This window comes from Pelophylax lessonae, assembly GCF_965119305.1.
Source record: "Pelophylax lessonae genome assembly, chromosome: 4".
In the NCBI taxonomy this organism is placed as follows: Eukaryota; Metazoa; Chordata; class Amphibia; order Anura; family Ranidae; genus Pelophylax; species Pelophylax lessonae.
The window spans coordinates 482227566-482253761 of record NC_138771.1 but is presented as its reverse complement, the minus strand read 5'-3'; the positions used below and the strand labels follow the sequence as shown (position 1 = coordinate 482253761).

Sequence of the window (26196 nt, the reverse complement as noted above, 5' to 3'; positions counted from 1 at the left end):
GACATGACTCTCAGAATTTAGAACATAGAAGAAAGTGGACAAAGAATAAGCATAGGCGCTTTAAGGACATGGACTAAGAATCAGCATTGGTGCTTTTGGAACTTGGCCAGAACTTAATATCAAAATTAATCTATGAAAAACAAGGGTCCCAGCAAGCTTTTTGGGCTGTTTCCATAGAGCACATTGCATGTTTTTGTGGTTGGTGGTGGTTTTTGTGGTTAGTGTAGATCAGGCACGTCCAACCTGCGGCCCGAGGGCCGCATGCGGCCTGGAGCCTCAAGCAATGCGGCCCAATGCCCCCTGACAATTTTTGCTGGGGAGGAAGGAAGTCAGGTCAGGGGCACGGCCATAGCAGCTTCCAACTAACGGTAGGCAGAGGCTGCCTCAGAGGCGAGGGGAGCATGTGCAGTGTTTCTGACTCCTACCACCATGACCACTTCAAATCACTAAAGTGGCCATGGTGGTTAGTGTTCCTTTATTATCGCTCAGAAGAAGTAAACCTCTATATATTGATTCCATTTCTTTTGATCACTCTCTAGTTGTGTTAAATTAGTACGGAGACCGCGGTGGCGCGGGAAGGGCGCGGCGGCATTTTTTTTACTTATATACCTTAACTATAGTATATATTTTATATGCGGCCCGAGAAAATGTCTCTACACTCAATGTTGCCCAGAGAAGCCAAAAGGTTGGACACCCATGGTGTAGATGATGATTCGATGTGGAAGGCAGAAGAATGCACAAGGACAGGATTTACCATTGTGCTCCTGAGGGAGGACGCCCCCTCACCCCAACTGATGAGGCATCCACCTCCAAAGAAAGGCCTGGTGACATCTGGACGTTGGAGCATGCCAGTTGAAATAAAGGCATTCTTAAGTCTGTGGAAGGCATGGATGGCTTTGGGTGGCCATCATTTCACATTTGCACCCTTTCTGTTGAAGCTAATGATAGAAGCCACTAATGTAGAATAGTTACACATGAATTTACAGTAATAAATGTTGACCTCCAAAAAACATTGAGATGCTTTTAGTCCAGTATGTTGAGGCCAGTCTGAGATAGCCTGAAGTTTGGCTAGATTCATAAACAGACCTTGACTGGTAACAATGTAGCCAATAAATCGAAACAGACCTTGATTGGCAACAATGTAGCTAATAAATCAAACCTGAGGCAATTCTTCAACTTGGCGTATAGATGGTTGTCCCAGAGCTGCTGTGGAACCATTTCCATGTGACAATGATAGGTGCCCAAGTTAGGGGAGAAAACAAGACTATCATTTTGGCATCCTATAATTCAAGTATACCAGAGGTCATGAAGAGGTCCCTGGTGTTAAAGACCATCTTCCACTTATCGCCTTCCCAAGTCCTTACAGGATTGTAGACCCCTCTGAGATCCAACTTAGAGAAGATACAAGCACCCAGGATTCTGTTCAGAAATCAGCAGAAAGCATTACCAATTATTGACTGTGATGGCATTAAGGCCTCTTTAGTCAGGGAAAGGTCAAAGTGAGCTGTACTTTTCCACAAAGAAGAATCTGGCACCCAAGGAATTGGATTACCTGCTAAAGCCTTTTTTTGCAGGTTTTCATGGATATACCCAGACATGGCTTGTGTTTCGGGAATGAGAAATGATAGACATATCTGTGAGGAGAAGACGTTCCAGGAAAAATGGCTCAGTGAGGAGGGAGGCGATCTGCAGCTTTCTTGTAGAAGACATCACAGAAGGACTGGAAAGGTGATGAAAATGCCAGAAGAGTGGCAGTTTCGGCCAGAGGAACTGAGGAAAACAGCTGTACCTTAGGTAAGCAACTATTGGGACAACGAGGTCCCCAAGACAATATCTGTCTAGAGTTCCAGTTAAAATGAGGCGAGTGTCTTTGCAACCAAGAGAGGCCTAGAATGATGGATCTGAGGAGTATTAAAAAAGAGATTTCCTCACAAAGCAAAATTCCAATGTGCAAAGCAATAGAGGGAGATTGGAAGCAGCAAACTCAAGGTGAACTGTCCACTGCAGACACTGAGAGGGGAACAGGAAAGCTGACAAAAGGAACGTCCAACTTGGAGGTCAAGGATTGTTTAATGAAGTTCCCAGTTGTTTGTGTCCATGAATGTATGGGAGTTGACAGGCATTAAGAGCCCAGCAGACAGAAACAGGCAAGGTTAGATAAGGAAAACTAGTAGAATGGGAATACAGGTCAAGATTACCTCACTTGAAGAGAAATAGGCCTGAGAGTTTCCTGGATGAATTTGGGCAGGTTTTTAACATGTGGCCAGTGCCCCCCCCCCCCCCCCCCCCAAGTAAAGTCATAAACCCTGGTTGAGTCACTGAGAGTTCACTTCTGGCATGTGGTGGGTATGGCCTAATTGTATTGTTTCTTCTGTTGCTGTATTGATGAAAAAAGGGGGGGGGGGGGTTAATAGTCTTCTTGGAAAATTGGGATTAGACACCTAGATGACACCTTGAAATGATGAGTTAAGTACTGATTAAGCCTCCACATGCATTAGGATCACTAAAAAAATGAGTTGGAGGAGGATAATGAGTGAATGCACTGGCTGAAGGAGGTGAAGAAGCAGCGGCTGGGACAGGAGCAGATGTGGAGGAAGCCAAGGTATCTGTGGCTTTCAGTTGGTCCAGGCAAGTGGGGAACTCCTGTATAAATGACATAATGCTCCCACGGTTGACCTGTTAAGAGTCTAACCTCTGCACCATGTGCTACATTTGGTTTTGGACAAGTTCATGTCAATAGCAAACTGTCATTTGTTTGTGAGCTCACGTGCAAGCAAGTGGCGTGGGATCCTCCACACGTGAAATCAAAACACCTGCAGGTTTTCACCAGAACTCCTGATATTGGTAATGCCTTTTGCTGTGTGCTGGTGCCAGATCATGACCCCTAGGTTCAGTCTGTTCTGTGACGACTAACCCATATGAGTTGGAGATGACAGATGCAGACAAGAATCGGGTATACAAGCAGAGGCAGAAGAAGACAGTGAAGATGATCTGGAAACAGGCCAGGGGTCAAAGCGTGTGGCAGACAAATGAATCCCAGAGTGAAAGCTGAGGTAAGTACACAGAAAATCAGGCCAAGGGAAAAGAACAGGCAAGAAGTAGAGTTAGAGGAGTAGAGTGAAGGCAGCAGAGAAGCAAATAGTAATTGTTGCTCAGGCACTAGAGGCTGGGACAGAATAGCTTTAATCAGGACTCAGGAGCAGCTCCTTTAAAAAGGTGCTTGCCAATGACATCATTGGCCACTACACCAGCCAAGAAACATGGTCAGATACCCTAAGTATCTGACCATGAGATAACACTAACCTTAACAATATAATCACAGGATAACCCCAACCATACAGTATGTATATATGTATGCATAGTTAAGATAACCCTAACAGTATAAGCATGGGATGACCTCAACCCTTTGTATATACAATTGAAATAACCCCAACAATAAAACCATAGAAACCATGGGATAACCCCTACTGTAACAGTGTCTCTTTACAGTGCATTCACCTTTAAATTACAGTGCCCCCTTTACATCACAGCCCCCCTTTACATTACAGTGCCCCTGCAGTCTGTCCCCTCCCCTACCCTCCTTTCCTATCTAACATCAATCTCTGCCTCCCCTGCTTAGGACTCCTACCTGCAGGGCAGAGGCTGTTAACAGTCCATGTGTCCTCTCCCAGCTTCTCCTCCCGCCAGCCCGGCCGATGATATCATCCTATCAGCAGGGCAGGAGGGTGGGAGTAGTTTACAATTTCGATCTACAGCTCCCCCTGCCCTGCTGATTGGATGACAATGTTGACCAGGCGGGGGGGGGGGGGGGGTGGAGGAGCCAGGAGAGGACATAAGGGCATGGTCCCATAGCAGGAGATGAGCGGGGACCTTGGTCAGTGATAGCCTTGTGCAGACTGCGGTCACTGCTCATCTACTGCTGTGCAGTCAGCAACAGGCCACGGACCAGCACAGTTCTGTGGCCTGGGGGATTGGGGAGCCCTGCTGTAGTCCCCTCAGCGCTATCGCATAATATTGCCCTCCTGAAATAAATAAATATTTTTCATTCGGACATACATATGTTTAGAAATGTGAAGTGAATGTAATAGTTATTTTCTTAAATTAAATAAAAACTGATTTTTACTTACCTGCTTTGTGCAATAGTTTTGCACAAAGCATCTCCAAACCTCTTCTTCTGGGGTCCCCTGCAGATGCTCTTGGCTCCTCCTCCCTCCTCCGCTTCTTATGGGGGAACTTGTGCGGGCTCGATCCCAAGCCAAGCTGTGTACATCTATTAAAATTCACAGAGCATCTTGGCTCTGCCCCTACTTCCTCCTCACTGGATTTGATTGACAGCAGCAGGTGCCAATGGCTCCCCGTGCTGCTTCTGAGTCCTGTGAGAAGTGGGAAAGAAAGCAGCTTTGCTGCAGAAGAGCACGAGTCTAGATCAAGATCAGTGTCAGATAAGTATTCAGGGGGGCTGAGAGGGAGCTGATCACAAAGGTTTTTTTGTACCTTAATATAGATAGCCTTTGCAACCACTTTAAAAACAGTAAATAAGCAAACAAGTTTCTTCCCATTTTTTCTTGTGAGTGCCATTTCTCCCCACAGAAGGAAGAGGCTCTGGCTGACAGATAATGGAAAAGTGCCCACTATAGTTTAGTCCAACTACACTACAGTGGATTCATTTATATCCAATCACCTAGCCTTATTTCCAACAAGGTGACTTCAACTTCTCTGTAACATTATTTTAGGTAAAACCTAATCTTCGCTGTATTGCTCTGGGTTAAATCTGTCAGCAATTTTTTTTTTGCATTCTGTGTGCCATTGGATAGATTTTCCTTCACTTCCTGTCCCATACCCAAAACAGGAAGTTAGAGGATCAACCTCCGAAGTGACAGAATCCCTGGTTGTCACCAGACTCACCAGTCCCCACTGGAAAATTTCACTTCTTTTAATGTTTTGGGGACAACCCAAAATGTGGCATTTTCTTTTACTTTCACTTCTGATTATAATGGTAAACATGAAAAACGGAGAGTAAAAATCTCCCAAAATGTACCGTATTGTACTTGGTACTTGCACTTAGAATTTCAGGTTGAGAAGCTTAAAAGTAGGTTAAACAGGGATGCCCAGTGCTAAAAAAATCAACTAAGTAAAGTGCTGACAGCTACAGTTCACACATGGAAAGAAGGAAGCATTGCAGGAGCACATTGGAAGACATGGTTCAATGAACACGCCATACAGTTCAGAGCACCGGGGGCAAAGTAATCTGACAGTGGACTAGTAATCACAAGCAAACCATCAGGGCTGGCCCAAGACATTGTGCTGCCTGGGTCAAAAAATTAAATGCTGCCCTCCCCCTTCCCCCAAAAAAAAAAATCATGCCCACCAAAAAGCCCACACAATTTTATTTTATATCATGATAATTAAAAATAAAATAAATTTATCAGGAAGTCAGATTTATATGCAACAGCACCTTGTCTACATGCCCAATTATATGACATACCATTATAATCAATTCCAAACCACAAACTCCAGTATTATTTTGTATGACTGACATCATTGCGCACACCCTCTGCCTCCTCATACTCATCAGTTTGCACCACAGGCAGCAGTATGAGAAGGGAAAATGCCACCCGTAATGCCCCGCAAACTGATGACGCACAAAACTGCTGGAAAAAAAAAAATCTTGGGCTTCATTTTGCTGTCCAATGGACCCGATGGGACCGATGGTGGGGCTGGCCCTGCAAACCATGCCTGAAAACCTGTATATTTTTTCAATCTATTATTATGTAGGACTAATCCATAAAGATCGAAGGCATTCACATAAAAGTGGAAGTAAATCCATCAATTTAATTGTTTCAAAAAACAGTTACATTCCCGGCACTTGTTGGTGATGTAATTGTCACATTGGTTGTGCTTTGAACCGAACTGTCAAACCATCCAATGGCTGGTGGCATAACTTATCACATGGCAATTGAAGATCAAACAGAGGCTAAGATGGCAGCTTCCTTGGCTGAAAATGGTAGAAGGGTTTTCTTCCACTTTAATATCTGATACTTCTAGTCCTTATTTAATTCACCAAACACCTCCTGACTTCTTAACCAGTTGATCAAACCCAGTGGGTTCCTTCAACAATTTTATCTTCAACAGATCTGTTGATATGTTGAGACTACTATAGAAATTAGATATCAGGCAGGTTTATTGACATGGCCAGTTGATGTTAACTTTGATCGGTCAGCTAATAATGCCTAGTCTCTTGGTACCTGCAGATTTGATTAGGGAACAGACATGTCTTATGTAATGTCTGTGGACATCTGTACTCATGACTTTCTTCTAAATTTTTAGAACAGAATTTCTCAATCTGTATAGTTTCCAACCCTAAAAATGATACGTAAGCTCAGAGTTATTTTTTAAAGTTATGGTGTCACCTTGTCATATTCACTGTGTACCAAGTCAGAGCACCGGCAGAAAACTTCAAAATAATCAGAAAATCCCTCTTCCACCCACAGCAGAGTGACGGACGTCTGCGTTTTATTCACGGCAAACAGGGACTTTGGAGGAGCTGGATCTGTGCAGATAAAAAGTTACTCTGTAAGCAAAATCTTCCCCAACTATAAACCAAAGAAGAACATCATGAGCCATCATAAACCACAACCCCATTTTTAATTAAAAAGTCATCATTTGATATTTTACACTACATTTCCCTTTATCACTCTACATTCCAGACGACAACTACCACCATCAGTGGATATTAATATTCCACATCACAACCTCAGTCATCACTGGATATAGTATTCCACATTAAAATCCTCTAAAAGCACCAAATTGTTCACACTACAACTCCCATCATCACTAGACATTCCACACCAAACCCCCATTATCACTAGATATTCCACATTAAAACCCCACATCATTACTGGATATTCTTCACTACAACTTGCATCCTCAATAGATATTCCACATTACAACCCCCATCATTTAATACTACTGTCCTCATCATTACTGGATATTCCACACTAAAACCCCCATCATCACTGAATATTCCTTAATATAACTCCCATCATGACTAAATAATCCACACTATAGCTCCACTGATGGCTGAATATTTCACACTACAACCCCCATCATCACTGGATTAATCCATAATCACTGTATATCCTGTACTACAACCTCAATCACTGAATCATCCACACTATAACACCCATCATCATTAAAGCTTCCACACTACAGCCTCCATCATCACTAGGTATTTTAAACTGTAACCTCCATCATCACAAGATATTCTGCCCTATAACTCTTATCATATTCAACACTACAACCACCATCATCACTGGATATTTCATACTATTACTATGATTATCAGATATTCTGCACTACACTCCCCTCCTCCAGTCCATGATGAAGGTATCATGAGACAGAAAAGCTTCTTTAATGTTCTTACCAAGTTTCACCACATATGGAAGTGATGAGTTGCTGCTCCTCTCAGTAAAGGCAGTGACAGTGATATTGTAGATGTCTCCGGCAGGTAGAGCCATTACTGCTGTCATCATATTCCGGGAAACCTGAAAAGAGAGTGACAAAACCAGATATGCATTTGTCCCCCCATACTAGATTGTTAGCTCTGCAGAACAGAATACTATATTTTTGCAGCCTGGTCGTTTACTTTTCTTTCACATGGATTGGATGCAATGTGTTGTCACTTCCATCAACCAGGTTATGATTTAGTGAGACATCACTGAGAGATGGATTTTGACTGGTCGTTGAGTGTCCTCACTCACTATAGAAACACAGGTTCTCCACTTGGGATATGATTACACACTGGAATCACATTGGGCCACAACCAAAAACAATCCCGTCCACCTTCAGGAATGAGCCTGGAACATTACCATCTATACTGTGGATCATTTCTGAAGGGGATGCAGGTGGGTGGAATTGATTTTGGTTGTGGCCCAATGTGATTGCAGTGTGTTATCATATCCCAAGTGGAGAACCTGTTTTTCTATGGTTGACTGTTTCTTCTATACTTTCAAGCAGATATTCTGGGCTCCTTACTGAGAAGCTCCATTTGGCCAACCACAACTCTAGTAGTTCGCTAATCCTGGATATTGTTCTTAGGGAATTATATACTCGTACTTCGGCTTTATTTGGGCTGTGCCTTGGGTGTGATACCACACGCACATTTAATTATTCTGTTGTATGTCTCCTGAAGAAGCAATAAGTATTTGCGAAACTCGTCGAGACCTACTAAAGGGTTCCTACACAGACAGTATTTGTTTATATTAGGATAATTTATTGATTTAATATATACAATTATAATAAGATCTAGCAGGAACTATTGTCCGTTCCAGGGATGTGAGAGACATTCTTTTTATATTATATATGTTTTTTAATGTATATATTAACCACTTAAGCCCCGGAAGATTTTACCCCCTTCCTGACCAGGGCCTATTTTGCAATTCGGCACTGCATGACTTTAACGGACAATTGCGCGGTCATGCGACGCTTTACCTAAACAAATTTGACATCCTTTTTTTCCCACAAACAGAGCTTTCTTTTGGTGGTATTTGATCACCTGTGCGATTTTTTGATCATGCGCTATAAACAAAAAAAGAGCGTCAATTTTGCAAAAATAACAACAATATTTTTCACATTTTTTTATATGAAATTCCCCAAAAAAAATGTAAAAATCAAAATTTTTTAACATTTTAGGCCAATCTGTTTTATGCTACATATGTTTGGTAAAAAAAAATTAGCAAAAAGCGTATTTTGATTGGTTTGCGCAAAAGTTATTGCGTTTACTAACTAAGGGAAAGATTTTTGTCATTTTTGTTGTTTTTTTTTTTAACGAGTAATGGCGGCGATCTGCGATTTTTTTTTGTGGGACTGTGGCATTGCGGCGGACAGATCGGACCCTTGACTGACATTTTTTTCACTTTTGGGGTTACCAGTGACATTACTACAGAAATCAGTGCTATACATATGCACTGTTACTGTAAAAATGACACTGGCAGTGAAGGGGTTAACTTTTTTGAGAGGGAGGGGTTAAGTGTGTCCCTAGGGGCGTGCTTCTAACTGTGATTGGATATGGCTTGAGGTGTAAGAATAGAGATCAACGGTCCTACATAGCAGAACCATATGTTCTCTGTTCTTACACAGGGGAGAATGACAGGCGGCTGTGTTTACATTAGCCGCCTGCCTTTCTCCCGCTGTAACGGACAATTGCGAGTGCCCGGAACACACGCGCAGGGGGGTCCGTGAGCGAGCGGGAGTGCGCCTCCGGCGGCGCGTGCTCGCTCCCTAGAGCCTCACAGGCTAGCGACGTAGACCTACGTCGCTTTGCCTGTGAGTGGCTGACTGCCGACGTAAATCGTCATTAGGCAGTCGGCAAGTGGTTAATAAAGCATTTGTTCTATGGGTACATATTTTTGTCTGTTCTTTGGGTATATACTGTTTCTTTTTGGTTTTTTGATTATTGGTACAATTACACTGTAAATATTATAATATCTATCAGATGTGTCAGGACACTGCAGTTAGACTGCAGTCTAATACTAATTACGCTGCTATCAACAGTGCCTTCAGCAATATATCATATATTTTAATATTGTGCTAAAATAGAATTTACTATATCACTGCACACGTGTAAGACGAAAGGGGGTACTGCAGTTGGACTGCAAATGACCTAGAAGACAATTAAAACAAGTTTCCCTTTGTTGAAAGGTGAAAGGAGACACCCCATGATAAACTTACACTCTTCTTTATCCTTTTCTTCCCTTCTGCTGTCACCTGCCAGTGCAGCATTCGAGAATGTGAAAGATCAAAGGTTTTGTTACCATATCGCCAGGTGATATACAGCAGAGTTTTCACATATTCCACCTGAGTGATGCGGGGGGCCACAGGAGCTGCAAGATAATCATAGATAAGTTTAGGAGACATGACATCACTAGTAATATGATTTTCCAAATGCCTTACAATGTCAGCACCATTGGGCATAGCTTTTCCTCTGAGACCCCAAGGATAGCCCCTTTAGTTTTTAAATTATTTCCCCAACTTGCACATCCTGTTTCTTTTTTAGTTTTATTTGTGTATATTCATTTACTGTTTTTTTACATTTTGTTATGTATCTTCCTTTTACGTAGCTTCTTTTCTCCCTCAGTTTATTAATGTCTGCCATTACTTCCAATCCAGGTGTCCTTCCTGGTCCATTGTCATTTCTGGTTTGGGCAATGGCATCCCTTCCACCAGCTTCTTGTGATTAGCTTTTGGTGGATTTTATGTGGATTGGAGAGAGGAGGAGAAGCGGTGCTATACCCTATATAAGAATACGTTAATGGTCATAATGGAGGCCAATGCCCTACTGCTTCAGGTCCCCCTTCTGTTTTTATGTAGGTGAGGCTGTCAACTGTTTGTGAAACTGGAGGATAGAAGCAGAACATCTGACAGCTGTATTTATTTATGAATCCTGGTTTTACAGTGAAAACCGGGATTCATCCGTGAGGAGAACACCTCTCCAAAGTGCCAGACGCCATCAAATGTGAGCATTTGCCCACTCAAGTCGGTTATGACGATGAACTGCAGTCAGGTCAAGACCCTGATGAGCATGACAAGCATGCAGATGAGCTTCCCTGAGACGGTTTCTGACAGTTTGTGCAGAAATTCTTTGGTTATGCAAACCGATTGTTGCAGCAGCTGTCCGGGTGGCTGGTCTCAGACAATCTTGGAGGTGAAAATGCTGGATGTGGAGGTCCTAGACTGGTGTGGTTACACGTGGTCTGCGGTTGTGAGCCTTGGATGTACTGCCAAGTTCTCTAAAATGTCTTTGGAGACAGCTTATGATAGAGAAATTAACATTGGCATGCTGACTGCAGGAATGTCCACCAGCAACAGCTCTGATGTACATTCCTGCAGTCAGCATGCCTATTGCACACTCCCTCAAAATTGCAACATCTGTGGCATTGTGCTGTGTGATGAAACTGCACATTTTAGAGTGGCTTCTTATTGTGGCCAGCCTAAGGCACATCTGTACAATAATCATTCTTGTCTAATCAGCATCTTGAGCCAAACAAACCTTAAGAAATCTCCACAACAAGCTCTGTTGGGTGACCCAGTGAGGGGAGACTCCAAGACTTGAGGATGTCTTTTATATACATAGATGCATGCATTACTATTGTGAGATCCTGCAGGTTAGCTATTGTCCCATTTAAAATGGTTAAAGCTAACCTATCTTGGATTATGATAAGCAAGGGATTTTACATAATCCCATATGATAAAATGAATTTGTTTGAAAAAACTTGGGATTTGTGGATATCCCATATTTCGGGAAATGCTTTATGTAACTGTCAACTATGCCAATGGGAACAGATGGATTCCCAGCTTAAGCTCCTTTCTCTTTCTTATTTAACATCACTTTTTCTCTTCTTCTTGTTTGTTTAACCATGCTAATATGAAGGTTGCCAGTTCAAATGGTATGAATGTTAACTTCTATGATCCAGTGATCGCTATTTTGACTGCTATAAAAACAGATTAGATCAGTTTTTTTGTAATGTTTTGGTGCCTTCTCAACTGGTGTGTTTAGTAAAGAATATAATAGAGATTTGTTAGGCGTGAATTTTGTGACTTCCACCAAACCCGGTATGCCGTTCCCTCTTGTCTGCAACTTCTAAAGCATGTTGAGGAGGCATTTGGAATGTATGAAGCTAATGTTGTCGGAACCAAGTGCCATTGCCATAAAACTGTATAATTTGCTTCAAAGATTGAGGTGTTTGTTTTCAAAATTTGTATCTGCCCGTGTGTGTCTAATCAGCCAGATTTGGGTAAGTCTACCTCTAGAGGTGGCAGGTGGCATTGAACCCATGATAACTGTTTCAAAGACCTTATTAAAGAAAGCTCTCCCATAATTTCTCCACCAACAGATAAGGATCTCACTCTGGTTTGTGAGTGACTGTGAGCCTGATTCCTTGACAACTATTACCAATCTGTGAGCCTGGTTCCTCAACAAATATTTCCAATCTTATTTCTGAGCCCAGCCTCTAAAGAATGTTGACCTTCTCTCCACTTACCAACAACAAACAACCTTGCTCAAACTTTCTGAAAACTGTTCATCCTTCCAAATGGGCTCTAGGAAAAGCCAGGCTGAATAAGTTTATGGGGTTGATTTACTGAATGCAAATAGGCTTTCCACTTTGCAAGTTGCACTTCACAAAGGGAGCTCGCCCCAGAGTTTAGTAATGTGGTGAAGTTTCATTTACCAAAAAATATACATTGCGAATTTGTGTGCAAGGAAAAAAAAACAGCTTCACCTCATTCATTAAGCGTTGGGGCAAATGCCCTTGCAAAATGCAACTTCTCCTGCAAAGTAAATAACCTATTTGTCCTTAGTAAATCAACCCCAAAATGTTATAAGGAACATGGTGTGCCTTACCTTTTCAAATAATGGTGCAATGTACATAAAATGTGGCTGCCTCATGGGCATTCGTGGCGGGAGTCCCAGCAAAGGTCATGTACAGAGCAAAACCCTTCCAAATATTCGGTAGAAGTCCGCTCGGAGGAAACGCGCCATCACCAACCAATCTGTGGACCGCACCGCAGGCGGCCACAGATCAACAGGGTTCCAGCGAAGGTTATTGTCTCGTCCTAAATGTAAGTGTAATCTTGTCTTTTTGCAATAAAAGTATAAAGGATAATGCACTATTAGTCCCCCCTCTTTATTTTGGGGAATACCTGTGAATACGAATGGACGAAGTTTTACTTCCACGGGACAACAGGAAGCCAAACTATTGGGGGAACATCCATTATACACACAGCTGATGGTGGAAAGGAAATCCAGAGGTTATTTAACACCTATGCCCTAATTTGATTTGGTAAGAGGATATATACTCTTGACTGTTCACGAGGTGGGCAGAGCTGGTCTATCTTCATCACTGCACTTATGTTCTTTTTGGAGAGTCTATTGCACCTTACTTTCACCCGTCTGGTAAGGGGAACACCTGCACCTTTCAAAGCAAGCACTTTTTGTTAAAGAGTTGACCTGTTGTGAAGTGGGATCTTTCATTTAAGCACCAATATGATTATTTACACCTAAGGACTTTATGAACTTTTTTTGGACTGTTTGTGTTCAAGATCCCATCTTATTTCAGTATTTAGTTCACACCCATTTATACGCAATGTTTACAGTTTATTATTTAGCACACTATATATTTATTTATTCAGTAATCACCACAGAGTGGATGTAATGTCTAGCTGAATATCTTATTCGGGAGCAATATCTTGTGATTTGCTATCGCATATGTCTATTAAAAATCTGTTCTTCACTCACGTTATTTTTTCCTAGCTACCTAATTCCAATTTGTGCTGACATGGAGAGGTACATGGAAAAGAAAATTGTTACTTACTGTAATTTTCCCATCCTGGTGCTTTACTATATCAGGATAGAGATTTCCCACTTCTATTTGTCTCTTCATGGGCTAGTAACTTAAAAAAGGATGTGCAAGCTGTGGAAAGCTTTTAAAGTGCTGTCCTGGGAGACTGAGTTGTATCTTGGCCAATTGCTACTGACGCGATAAGCCACCAAGAAAGTAAAACTCAGGAATAGTCTGATAACAATTTTCCGTTATCTCTGATTGACAGGTCTTCACACATGGTGCTGGTTATTTATAAATAAGGGAAATTATAACCCACCTGATTGTTACACAGGGAGGTCCAAAGGACAGAGATCTCTAATCTGAACACTTGCCTGTTATAAAGCTTATAGTGGAAGTGTCACAGCAGCTGCGCTCTGGCTCTGCCCATGTCACCATTGTCACTCGGAAGTTATAGTACCAGGCAGGAAGTAGATTGGTCAGTCTCTACAAAAGAAGTATATATATATACATAAAATGTCCATATGTTTACTAGCTAGTAGAAGTTAGTTACATTTAATGGATTTGTCTGTAATTTTGCAATCATTTCGTAGCTTCTCTAAACCACTTCTACAGTTTCAATGAGATTCAGGAAGATGCCCCAGCATTTATATCAACAAAGGTTGCACAGTTACCACAATCCAAACACCATGGAATGTGTAAATATTAATTTCCCAAGAACAGGATAAGAGGTGTGAGGTGTTGGTTGTGGAAACACCCTGTTCTACAGTAGTTTCATCATCCCATGCTTGGTTTAAGGATGTTGGCATTGATGTAAATTCCCCAACTCTTGTTTTGTCTTTCCTATGTACAGGTCTTTGCATTTCTCAATATACTACACTGCAAATACCAAGTTATTTCACTTGTGTTTGGGAGTTGGGTCTTTTGGATATATAAGCTTCTGTCTCAGTGTGTTACTGGAACTGAAGGACACAGGAATGCAATGTTTGCCAAAGATCCTTCAGAGTTTCCTTGACACTCCAGCTACACATGTGTTGACTATATTACTCTACAAGCATTTATAGCAGTCTGGTGCTGGAACTGAAGTAATGGCTTAGAGAAGTTATGAAATGTCTTTAAAACTACAGAACGAATCCCATTGTATGTGATTAATACTACGTTAAAGCTAGCTATACCATGATCTGGATAAATGAGAACCTTCATAGACATACAGTATCTCACAAAAGTGAGTACACTCCTAACATTTTTGTAAATATTTTATTATATCTTTTAATGTGACAACACGGAAGAAATTACACTTTGCTACAATGTAAAGTAGTGAATGTACAGCTTTTACAACAGTGTGCATTTGTTATCCTCCCAAAATAACTCAACATACAGCCATTAATGTCTAAACCTCTGGCAACAAAAGTGAGTACACCCCTAAGTGAAAATGTCCAAATTGGGCCCAATTAGCCATTTTCCCTCCCTGGTATCATGTGACTCGTTAGTGTTACAGGTCTCAGGTAAGAATGGGGAGAAGGTGTGTTAAATGTGGTGTTATGTAATGTTCCGGTACCTTTGGTACCCTAAATTACACTTTCCACAAGTGTATGCGCCCTACCATTTACTTTTGGAAAGGTGCGCATACACCTTTAAGACTGGAGCTGTCATCACTCAGCGCCGGACTAGATGGCTATTTAAGGCGTCGGCTCTCACTCACATGTGTTCGTTCAAACACCCTTATCTGGATGCTAACCTTGCTTGAAGCTTCCATGCTTGCAAGCTTACTTCGCTGACGGAACCTCGCTGCGCTGATCCCTGTATCCCGCTACTGGATCATCCGCCTCTCCTGAACCACCCTTCGGCTGTATCGCTAATAGTGCTAAGTACCCCGCAGGGGAATTCTCTATAAACTTATACTAAGCTTACACTATCTAGCTCTGCATAGTAGAGACTGTTTATCACATCTGCATAAACTAGATTGCTAGCTCTTGAGACTACTGCTACTTTTCTGCACTGGGTTGATCTCTTTTGTATGTCCACCTGCTATTCTATCATCTGCTATCATACAACATTGTTAAACCTTCCTGCATCCATCTGCTACTGTCTCACCTTCAAGTGTCTATCACCTACCACCTCCACTAAACCTATCCCTCAAACCTTCATCATTGTGATACCACATATATAAAGTCACTCTAGGAACCAGCTTGCTAATTGTGTGTATTTACTGGCTGAAATAAGACCTTCCACACATGATGAGTCATTGAGGTTGGGAATGGTATCTCAGCATATCTCTTACATGACAACTGACGTGGAACTATTTCTGCAGCTGAAAATCCACACCATATAAGAAACGCAGGAGCGTTACAGATTGAACGAACCTAAAAAATGGATTCAGCAGAAATAGCCACTCAGGTGACACAATTAAAACAGCAAGTATCTGCGTTAATACACGCACTTGCTGAATTAAAAGAAGACAATCAGGCTCTGTCGCAGCAGGTAATTAGACTGACACAACTTACCTCTGCTCAGTCCCCTGAACCCAAGATAAATCCCCCTTTGGTATTTACAGGCGATCGCAAAAAATTTCGCGAATTTAAAAACGCATGTGAGTTACTTTTTTTGCTAAAACCTCGTACCTACCTTACTGATCACATTAAGGTTTGTACTATTATTTCTTACCTATCAAGCGATCCTCGAGCCTGGGCAGATTCTCTTTTTGAGAAAAACGACCAGCTTCTCAACTCCTATGCCTTGTTCCTGGCAGAGCTCACTAGCCTATATGATGACCCCAATAGGCAGAGTACTGCTGCTCTTCAGTTAAGATCCTTGAAACAAGGAAGGAGGCCTGTGGAAGACTTTGTCGCAGAGTTCAAGAGATGGACCCTTGATTCAGAATGGAATGATGCATCTCTGAAAACCCAATTTAGGCTTGGCCTATCAGAAGCCGTTAAGGACGAGCTCGCCCGAGCGGATCTGCCAAAAACCCTGGATGCATTAATACAACTCAGTATTACCATAGATAGAAGACTACGAGAAAGAAAGGCTGAAAAGATGGGAATGCCATTATCCGTTTCCTCTCGGAGTCTGGCCGTTGACCCCGTTCCTATGGAGATAGGAACCATACGCCCACCGCTATCAACTATGGAAAAAGCCAAAAGACGAAATGAAAATCTCTGCTTGTACTGTGCATCCCCGGATCACAAGATAAACGTCTGTCCCCTAGTCAACAAAAAGAAGGGTGAGTGTTCACATGTCTCTCTAGGAGGATTGACAACTTCATTCACTAACCCCTACATTTCTGTTTTTTTGACATTACAGTGGGACCAGAACAGGATTACTACTAAGGCCATGATTGACACAGGATCTTGTGGAAATTATATGGATATATGTTTTGCTGCTTTAAATAAAATTCCTATTATTTCTAAACTCAAACCTGTCTCAGTAAGTCTTATTACCGGTGTTCCGTTATCCTCTGGTCCGATCACCGATCAGACACAAGCACTTCTAGTCACTATTAACGAGTCTCATAGGGAGACTTCTACCTTCGATTTAATACCATCACCCCACTTTCCCATTGTGTTGGGACTTCCCTGGTTGCACACACACCAACCAACCATAGATTGGAAGAAACGGTCCTTGACCTTCCCTTCTTGTTATTGCGAGGAAACGTGTAACCTCCCGTTTTCCGGGAAGATTCTGTCTGTGGTGACAGATGAGATTGCACCACTATGTTATCAGGATCTTTCTGAGGTTTTTCTTGAGAAAAATGCTCAAGCATTACCTTCTCATCGAGACTATGATTGTAGCATTGATCTACTCCCAAATAGCAAATTGCCGTTCGGTCATGTTTATCCTCTTTCACAGGATGAACTTGCCCATCTCAAAACCTATTTGGATGAGAACTTGGAAAAAGGTTTTATTAGACCTTCCACTTCTTCCACAGCAGCAGGACTCTTTTTTGTTCGCAATAAAGATTCAAGTCTCAGACCTATCATCGACTACAGGAAATTGAATGCTATCACAATAAAAGATCGCTATCCTCTACCACTTATCCCTGAGCTCATTGAGCAGGTGCGTGGAGCTACCTATTTTTCAAAATTAGACCTGAAAGGAGCATACAATCTCATTCGAATCCGTGATGGACACGAGTGGAAGACTGCGTTCAGAACTAGATACGGATTGTTCGAGTATCTTGTGATGCCATTCGGCCTATGCAATGCCCCTGCAGTTTTCCAACGATTTATAAACGATATTTTTAAAGACTTACTAGATGTCTGTGTTGTGGTATATCTGGACGATATACTTATATATTCACGGACCCTGTCTGAACACATAAGACATGTAAGACTTGTATTATCGAGATTGCTTGCACATAATCTTTATGTGAAGCTGAAGAAATGCTTGTTCCATAAAGATGAGGTACTCTTTCTAGGCTACATCATATCCAAAACAGGAATCGAGATGGACATGAGTAAAATATCCTGCATTCAGGATTGGCCTACACCAACTACACGCAAGGCGCTACAGCGATTCCTGGGATTTTCAAATTTCTACAGGAAGTTCATAAAAAACTTTTCTGCTATTGTGAGACCCCTCACACAGCTCACTAGCATAAAAATACCATTTAAATGGTCAGAAGAAGCAAATAAGGCTTTCCACTTGTTAAAGACAAGGTTTACCTCCGCTCCCATATTACGCCATCCAGACCCATCCCTCCAATACATTCTGGAGGTAGATGCGTCAAACCTGGCAGTAGGAGCAATACTCTCCCAACGACCTACCCCCACTTCACCACTTCATCCAGTCGCCTTTTTTTCTAAATCCCTGAGCAGTCCCGAGATAAATTACCCCGTGGGTGAGAAGGAACTGCTTGCTATAAAATTGGCTCTGGAGAATTGGCGACATTTACTCGAAGGCACCCAATTACCAATAATTATATACACGGACCATAAAAACCTCCAATATCTTCAGACTAGCAAAACTCTCTCGCATCGACAGGTACGATGGTCACTATTCTTTCTAAGGTTTAACTTCCTAGTGACCTACACACCTGCAGATAAGAACAAAAAGGCGGATGCACTATCACGACTAACTGAAGAAAATTACTTTGAAATTCCTTCCGTTCCTATAATACCTCACAAACGCATTATTGGAGTTGTCCGTTCCTTGAAGGAAGAGGTTCTGCATGGTATAAGGTTGGATTCACCCCCACCACAACTAAATACCGATGCAGAAGGCTTCCTCTACTACAACGATAAACTTTACATACCACCTACCCTACGCACCAAGATCTTGGAATTATCGCATGATGTGCCTATGGCAGGACATATGGGTATGACAAAGACTTTCAATTTGATTTCTCGGCAATTCTGGTGGCCTGACATGAAAACATCTATACAAAAATTCGTCTCTTCATGCAATGTCTGTGCCAGGTCCAAAATTGACACTACGAGACCATCCGGCCTACTATGCAGTCTACCAATACCCCAAACTCCATGGGAGGTTCTGTCATTGGACTTCATCGTAGAATTGCCTCCTTCCAAAGGATTTAATACCATCTTGGTGTCAGTGGACCATCTGACAAAGATGGCACATTTCATTGCTATTCGCAGACTACCTTCGTCCAAACAAACGGCAGAACTCCTGATGAAACATGTCTTCAGATTACATGGTATCCCAAAAACTCTTTTGTCTGACCGTGGATCCCAATTTATTTCTAAATTCTGGCAAGAACTATGTCACATACTACGGATTGAGCGGAAGCTCACTTCTCCTTACCATCCGCAGACCAACGGACAGACTGAAAGAGTCAACCAATGCATCGAGCAGTATTTACGTTGTTACACTTCTTACCAACAGGATGATTGGTTGGATCTTCTCCCCCTGGCAGAATTTGCCTACAACAACACAACTCACAGTACAACCAAGCAGAGTCCGTTCTACTTGAACTATGGGTTCCATCCCTCTATTCTCCCTCCACGCATCCTTCCTTCAAATAACCCAGTAGCCTCAGACTATCTTTCCCAAATAAAGGATTCTCTGGGTTTACTAAATACTACCATTGCACACGCTCACAGTCAACAAAAGAAGTACTATGATCTTCGTAGAAGACCTTCTCCACAGTATACTATCGGGGACCTCGTTTGGCTCTCAACAAAAAACTTGAGACTGAAGATCCCTAGCAAAAAGCTTGGACCTCTGTTCTTGGGACCTTTCCCAATCAAGAAACTTATTGGAAAAGCTGCAGTGCAGCTTACATTGCCAATGGACCTAAAAAACTAATCCCATTTTCCATGTGTCGCTACTAAAACCCCATGTTCCGGACCAAGGAATAAGGCCTAATATTCCACCTCCCCCTCCTGTACAAGTTGAAGGTGGAGAAGAATACGAGATAAAAGAGATTCTGGATTCTCGTATCTACAGAAGAAGACTTCAGTACTTGGTTAGATGGAAGAACTATGGGCCCCAAGACGACACCTGGCTAAACACCTCTGACATACATGCCCCTAGATTAATCCGCAATTTTCATGCGAGATACCCAGACAAACCAGCTCCAGAGGCCTTCAGGAGCAGGCCTTAAAGGGGGGGTATTGTAATGTTCCGGTACCTTTGGTACCCTAAATTACACTTTCCACAAGTGTATGCGCCCTACCATTTACTTTTGGAAAGGTGCGCATACACCTTTAAGACTGGAGCTGTCATCACTCAGCGCCGGACTAGATGGCTATTTAAGGCGTCGGCTCTCACTCACATGTGTTCGTTCAAACACCCTTATCTGGATGCTAACCTTGCTTGAAGCTTCCATGCTTGCAAGCTTACTTCACTGACGGAACCTCGCTGCGCTGATCCCTGTATCCCGCTACTGGATCATCCGCCTCTCCTGAACCACCCTTCGGGTGTATCGCTAATAGTGCTAAGTACCCCGCAGGGGAATTCTCTATAAATTTATACTAAGCTTACACTATCTAGCTCTGCATAGTAGAGACTGTTTATCACATCTGCATAAACTAGATTGCTAGCTCTTGAGACTACTGCTACTTTTCTGCACTGGGTTGATCTCTTTTGTATATCCACCTGCTATTCTATCATCTGCTATCATACAACATTGTTAAACCTTCCTGCATCCATCTGCTACTGTCTCACCTTCAAGTGTCTATCACCTACCACCTCCACTAAACCTATCCCTCAAACCTTCATCATTGTGATACCACATATATAAAGTCACTCTAGGAACCAGCTTGCTAATTGTGTGTATTTACTGGCTGAAATAAGACCTTCCACACATGATGAGTCATTGAGGTTGGGAATGGTATCTCAGCATATCTCTTACATGACAACTGACGTGGAACTATTTCTGCAGCTGAAAATCCACACCATATAAGAAACGCAGGAGCGTTACATGTTATCGCTCTCACTCTCTCATATTGGTCACTGGAAGTTCAACATAGCACCTCATGGCAAATAACTCTGAGGATCGAATTGGTCTGCGTGTCTGTGGTCCCAGAGAGAAGTCTCTTCTACAGATGATGCACAAGAAACCCATCAAACAGTTTGCTGAAGACAAGCAGACTAAGGACATGGATTACTGAAACAATGTCCTGTGGTCTGATGAGACCAAGATAAACTTATTTGGTTCAGATGGTGTCAAGGGTGTGTGGAAGCAACCAGGTGAGAAGTACAAAGACAAGCATGGTGGTGGGAGTATCATGGTCTGGGGCTGCATGAGTGTTGCCGACACTGGGGAGCTACAGTTTATTGAGGGAACCATGAATGCCAACATGTACTGTGACATACTGAAGCAGAGCATGATCTCCTCCCTTTGAAGAATGGGCCGCAGGGCAGTATTCCAACATGATAACGACCCCAAACACACCTCCAAGATGACCACTGCCTTGCTAAAGAAGCTGAGGATAAAGGTGATGGACTGGCCAAGCATGTCTCCAGACCTAAACCCTATTGAGCATCTGTGGGGCATCCTCAAATGGAAGGTGGAGGAGCGCAAGGTCTCTAACATCCACCAGCTCCGTGATGTCATCATGGAGGGGTGGAAGAGGACTCCAGTGGCAACCTGTGAAGTTTTGGTGAACTCAATGTCCAAGAGGGTTAAGGCAGTGCTGGAAAATAATGGTGGCCACACAAAATATTGACACTTTGGGCCCTATTTGGACATGTTCACTTAGGGGTGTACTCACTTTTGTTGCCAGCAGTTTAGGCATTAATGGCTGCGTGTTGAGTTATTTTGAGGGGACATTAAATTTACTGTAATACAAGCTGTGCACTCACTGCTTTACATTGTAGGAAAGTGTAATTTCTTCAGTGTTGTTACATGAAAAGATATAATAAAATATTTACAAAAATGTTAGAGATATAGTCACTTTTGTGAGATATTGTACATGCTTATTACATTCTTATTGTAGCACTGAGGGCTAGTTTATACCAGAACACGGTGAGGGAATGGAGCGATCTGTGTTTATTGCCTGAACCATAGGTGAATGTGCTGCCCTTGCGATCTGCATGCAAGTACAAGTTTTTTGGTAATGCCACGCCAAACACAGATTGCAAACACATTGCATTTGCAGGCACCAAATCGCATGGTACTACAATACCATGCAGTTTGGTTCAGTGCATTTTTAAAGTAGCAAGCACTACTTTTTTGCAGTCCAGTGCATTTTGCAGCCCATTCAAATTAATGGGCTGTCATTATGCACCACACAGGAACGCACTAGAATCGTATGAAAAAATGCACTTTTCAGTGCAATCCTGGTGTGAACAGACCTTAAATCAACAAATATTCAATGTACTATCTCTGTTTATGTGTGTCTATCTTGTATTACTCGCTCTCTCTTTTTACACATATGCTAAGCAGCACTTAATAATGCCTGGTACACAGATGCACTGTGAATGTTTGGAAGGTCTGTGGTTGGTACTTCATGCAATAAAGCAAAGAAATAAATATACTTTACCACTGTGGATGTTAAGGAAACAGTTGCTGCAATTTCATAATATGGTGTCCATTCCGATGTCATGGTCACAGGGTTAAAATAAAACATTTCCACAACATATTTCCGGAAGACGCTATAAAATGGGCGGCTCCAGCTCAGCACCACGGCCGATGGTCCCAAGGGGTAAAGTACCAAATCTTTTATTCCAGTTGGTTCTAGGGATTAAAATGCAGGTGAGTTACAAAAGTCTCTCTCTCTCTCTATATATATATATATACAAACCCGATTCCAAAAAAGTTGGGACACTGTACAAATTGTGAGTAAAACAGGAATGGACTAATTTACAAATCTCATAAACTTATATTTTATTCACAATATAATATAGATACATATCAAATGTTAAAAAGTGAGACATTTTGAAATGTCATGCCAAATATTGGCTCATTGTGGATTTCATGAGAGCTACACATTCCAAAAAAGTTGGGACAGGTAGCAATATGAGGCCGGAAAAGTTAAATGTACATGTAAGGAACAGCTGGAGGACCAATTTGCAACTTATTAGGTCAATTGGCAACATGATTGGGTATAAAAAGAACCTCTCAGAGTGGCAGTGTCTCTCAGAAGTCAAGATGGGCAGAGGATCACCAATTCCCCCAATGTGGAGCAATATCAGAAAGGAGTTTCTCAGAGAAAAATTGCAAAGCGTTTGAAGTTATCATCATCTACAGTGCATAATATCATCCAAAGATTCAGAGAATCTGGAACAATCTCTGTGCGTAAGGGTCAAGGCTGGAAAACCATACTGGATGTCCTTGATCTTCGGACCCTTAGACGGCACTGCATCACATACAGGAATGCTACTGTAATGGAAATCACAACATGGGCTCAGGAATATTTCCAGAAAACATTTTCGGTGAACACAATCCACCGTGTCATTTGCCGTTGCCGGCTAAAACTCTATAGGCCAAAAAAGAAGCCATATCTAAACATGATCCAGAAGTGCAGGTGTTTTCTCTGGGCCAAGGCTCATTTAAAATGGACTGTGGCAAAGTGCAAAACTGTTCTGTGGTCAGACGAATCAAAATTTGAAGTTCTTTTTGGAAAACTGGGATGCCATGTCATCCGGACTAAAGAGGACAAGGACAACCCAAGTTGTTATCAGCGCTCAGTTCAGAAGCCTGCATCTCTGATGGTATGGGGTTGCATGAGTGCGTGTGGCATGGGCAGCTTACACATCTGCAAAGGCACCATCAATGCTGAAAGGTATATCCAAGTTCTAGAACAACATATGTTCCCATCCAGACGTCGTCTCTTTCAGGGAAACCTTGCATTTTCCAACATGACAATGCCAGACCACATGCTGCATCAATTACAACATCATGGCTGTGTAGAAAAAGGATCTGGGTACTGAAATGGCCAGCCTGCAGTCCAGATCTTTCACCCATAGAAAACATTTGGCGCATCATAAAGAGGAAGATGCGACAAAGAAGACCTAAGACAGTTGAGCAACTAGAAGCCTGTATTAGACAAGAATGGGACAACATTCCTATTCCTAAACTTGAACAACTTGTCTCCTCAGTCCCCAGACGTATGCAAACTGTTATAAAAAGAAGAGGGGATGCCAAACAGTGGTAAATGTGGCCTTGTCCCAACTTTTTTGAGATGTGTTGATGCCATGAAATTTAAAATTAACTTATTTTTTCCTTAACCGGTTGCCGACCGCCGCACGACTATATACTGCGGCGGTCAGCCCCGGCCAGGCAGAGTGACGTATGGGTACGTCACTCGCCTGACACTGACTTGTGAGCCAATTGCGGGCGGGCGCGCGCCCGCCCCGGCTCGTTCACTGACTAGTCAGTGCGTGTGACCGGTGGACCCGATCGTCCGCCGGTCACTCACGATCGCTCCGGTGAAGGGAGAAAGTCAGGCGGCTTATGTAAACAAGCCGTCTGTCATTCTCCCTGGTGTAAAAATGAAGATCAGACGGTTCTACTATGTAGAACCGTTGATCTCTGTTTTAACACCAATAGCCATGTCCCTTTACAGTTAGAATCACTCCCCTAGGACACACTTAACCCCTCCCTCTCCAATACAGTTAACCCCTTCCCTGCCAGTGTCATTTTTGCAGTAACAGTGCATATGTATAGCACTGATTACTGCAGTAATGTCACTGGTAACCCCAAAAGTGTCAAAAATGTCAGTCAAGGGTCCGATCTGTCCGCCGCAATGTCGCAGTACTGCAAAAAAAATCGCAGATCACCGCCATTACGCGTTAAAAAAAAACACCAAAAATTACAAAGATCTTTCCCTTTGTTAGTAAACGCGATAACTTTTGCGCAAACCAATCAAAATACGCTTTTTGCGATTTTTTCTACCAAACATATGTAGCATAAAACAAATTGGCCGAAAATGTTAAAAAATTTTGATTTTTACATTTTTTTTGGGGAATTTTATATAAAAAAATGTGAAAAATATTGTTGTTTTTCCAAAATTGACGCTCTTTTTTTGTTTATAGCGCATGATCAAAAAATCGCACAGGTGATCAAATACCACCAAAAGAAAGCTCTGTTTGTGGGAAAAAAGGACGTCAAATTTGTTTAGGTACAGCGTCGCACGACCGCGCAATTGTCCGTTAAAGTCACGCAGTGCCGAATCGCAAAATACCCCCTGGTCTTTTAGCAGCCAAATCCTCCGGGGCTTAAGTGGTTAAAATTATACATTTTCTTAGTTTAAACATTTGATATGTCATCTGTTGTATTCTGAATAAAATATTGAAATTTGAAACTTCCACATCATTGCATTCTGTTTTTTTTCACAATTTGTACAGTGTCCCAACTTTTTTGGAATCGGGTTTGTATATATATATATATATATATATATATATATATATATATATATATATATATATATATATATATATATATATATATATATATATATATATTTATCAGCAAAATTAGATTCTAGATAAAATTTACATTGACTTCACAAACTCATGTCTTACTTGGAGTAGTAAATAATGTGATGGTAGAATTGAACATATTGTGTTATGTTACATTGTTGCTGCTATTGTCTGTTTTTTTCATTAACGATTTGTTGTTGCAGAACATATTACAGAAAACAACTCAGAACATAGACTACAGAACAGAGAGGGTAACCCTGAAGATGAGACTGGAAACAATGCTGATCTTGCATGAAATTTTCAAAGTTTGCAGATGCCATTAAAATCTATGGGGAGTGAGTATGGTTATTCAATTCTGGCCATGAGTAGGCCTATAAAGAAGGCTGTTGTCAAAAGGTGTAGGAAGCAGGGCACTACCTTTGGGGGCGTGTGCCAATATCAAAATAAAAAAAAAAAAAGTATCTACCCCTGCACAGAACCATCAGCTCCCCCTACCAGTTCCAACACACATTGGGAAATTTTCACTTAGGGGTGTACTCACTTTTGTTGCCAGCAGTTTATACATTAAGGCTGCATTCACACTTGAGCGTAGCGTTTTTTACCGCGATTTTACCGCGATTTTACCGCGATTTTTTCAGGCGTTTTTCATTGACATCTATCAAAAACGCTGGTAATCAGCCCAAGAAGAAGCTCATGTACTTTTTTCAGCTACAGGCGTTTTGCAAAACGCTCAGATGTGAACAGGGGCCCTTTAAATGAATGGGGTTTTACTTGTTGGGTGTTTTGGAAGCGTTTCTTTTGAGCGTTTTTGGAGCTGAAAATGCCCAGGTGTGAATGGAGCCTAATGGCTGTGTGTTGAGTTATTTTGAGGGGACAGCAAATTTACACTGTTGTAAAAGCTGTACACTCACTACTTTACATTGTAGCAAAGTGTAATTTCTTCAGTGTTGTCACATGAAAAGATATAATAAAATATTTACAAAAATTTGAGGGGTCTACTCACTTTTGTGAGATATTGCATATATATATA

The 26196-nt window shown here is 41.9% G+C and overlaps 1 protein-coding gene across 1 annotated transcript in view; it reads right to left on the bottom strand.

Annotated features, from left to right (window-relative positions):
• Positions 1-26196, bottom strand: part of PTPRO (protein tyrosine phosphatase receptor type O) — a 121069-nt gene that overhangs the window by 42118 nt on the left and 52755 nt on the right. Inside the window, exons 9-13 of the mRNA XM_082254542.1 lie at positions 22286-22479; positions 13712-13823; positions 9730-9881; positions 7424-7544; positions 6411-6550 (exon numbers count right to left, since the gene is read on the bottom strand). Coding sequence (XP_082110668.1) covers positions 6411-6550; positions 7424-7544; positions 9730-9881; positions 13712-13823; positions 22286-22479 — 719 coding nt within the window. The remainder of the gene's footprint in view (positions 1-6410; positions 6551-7423; positions 7545-9729; positions 9882-13711; positions 13824-22285; positions 22480-26196) is intronic.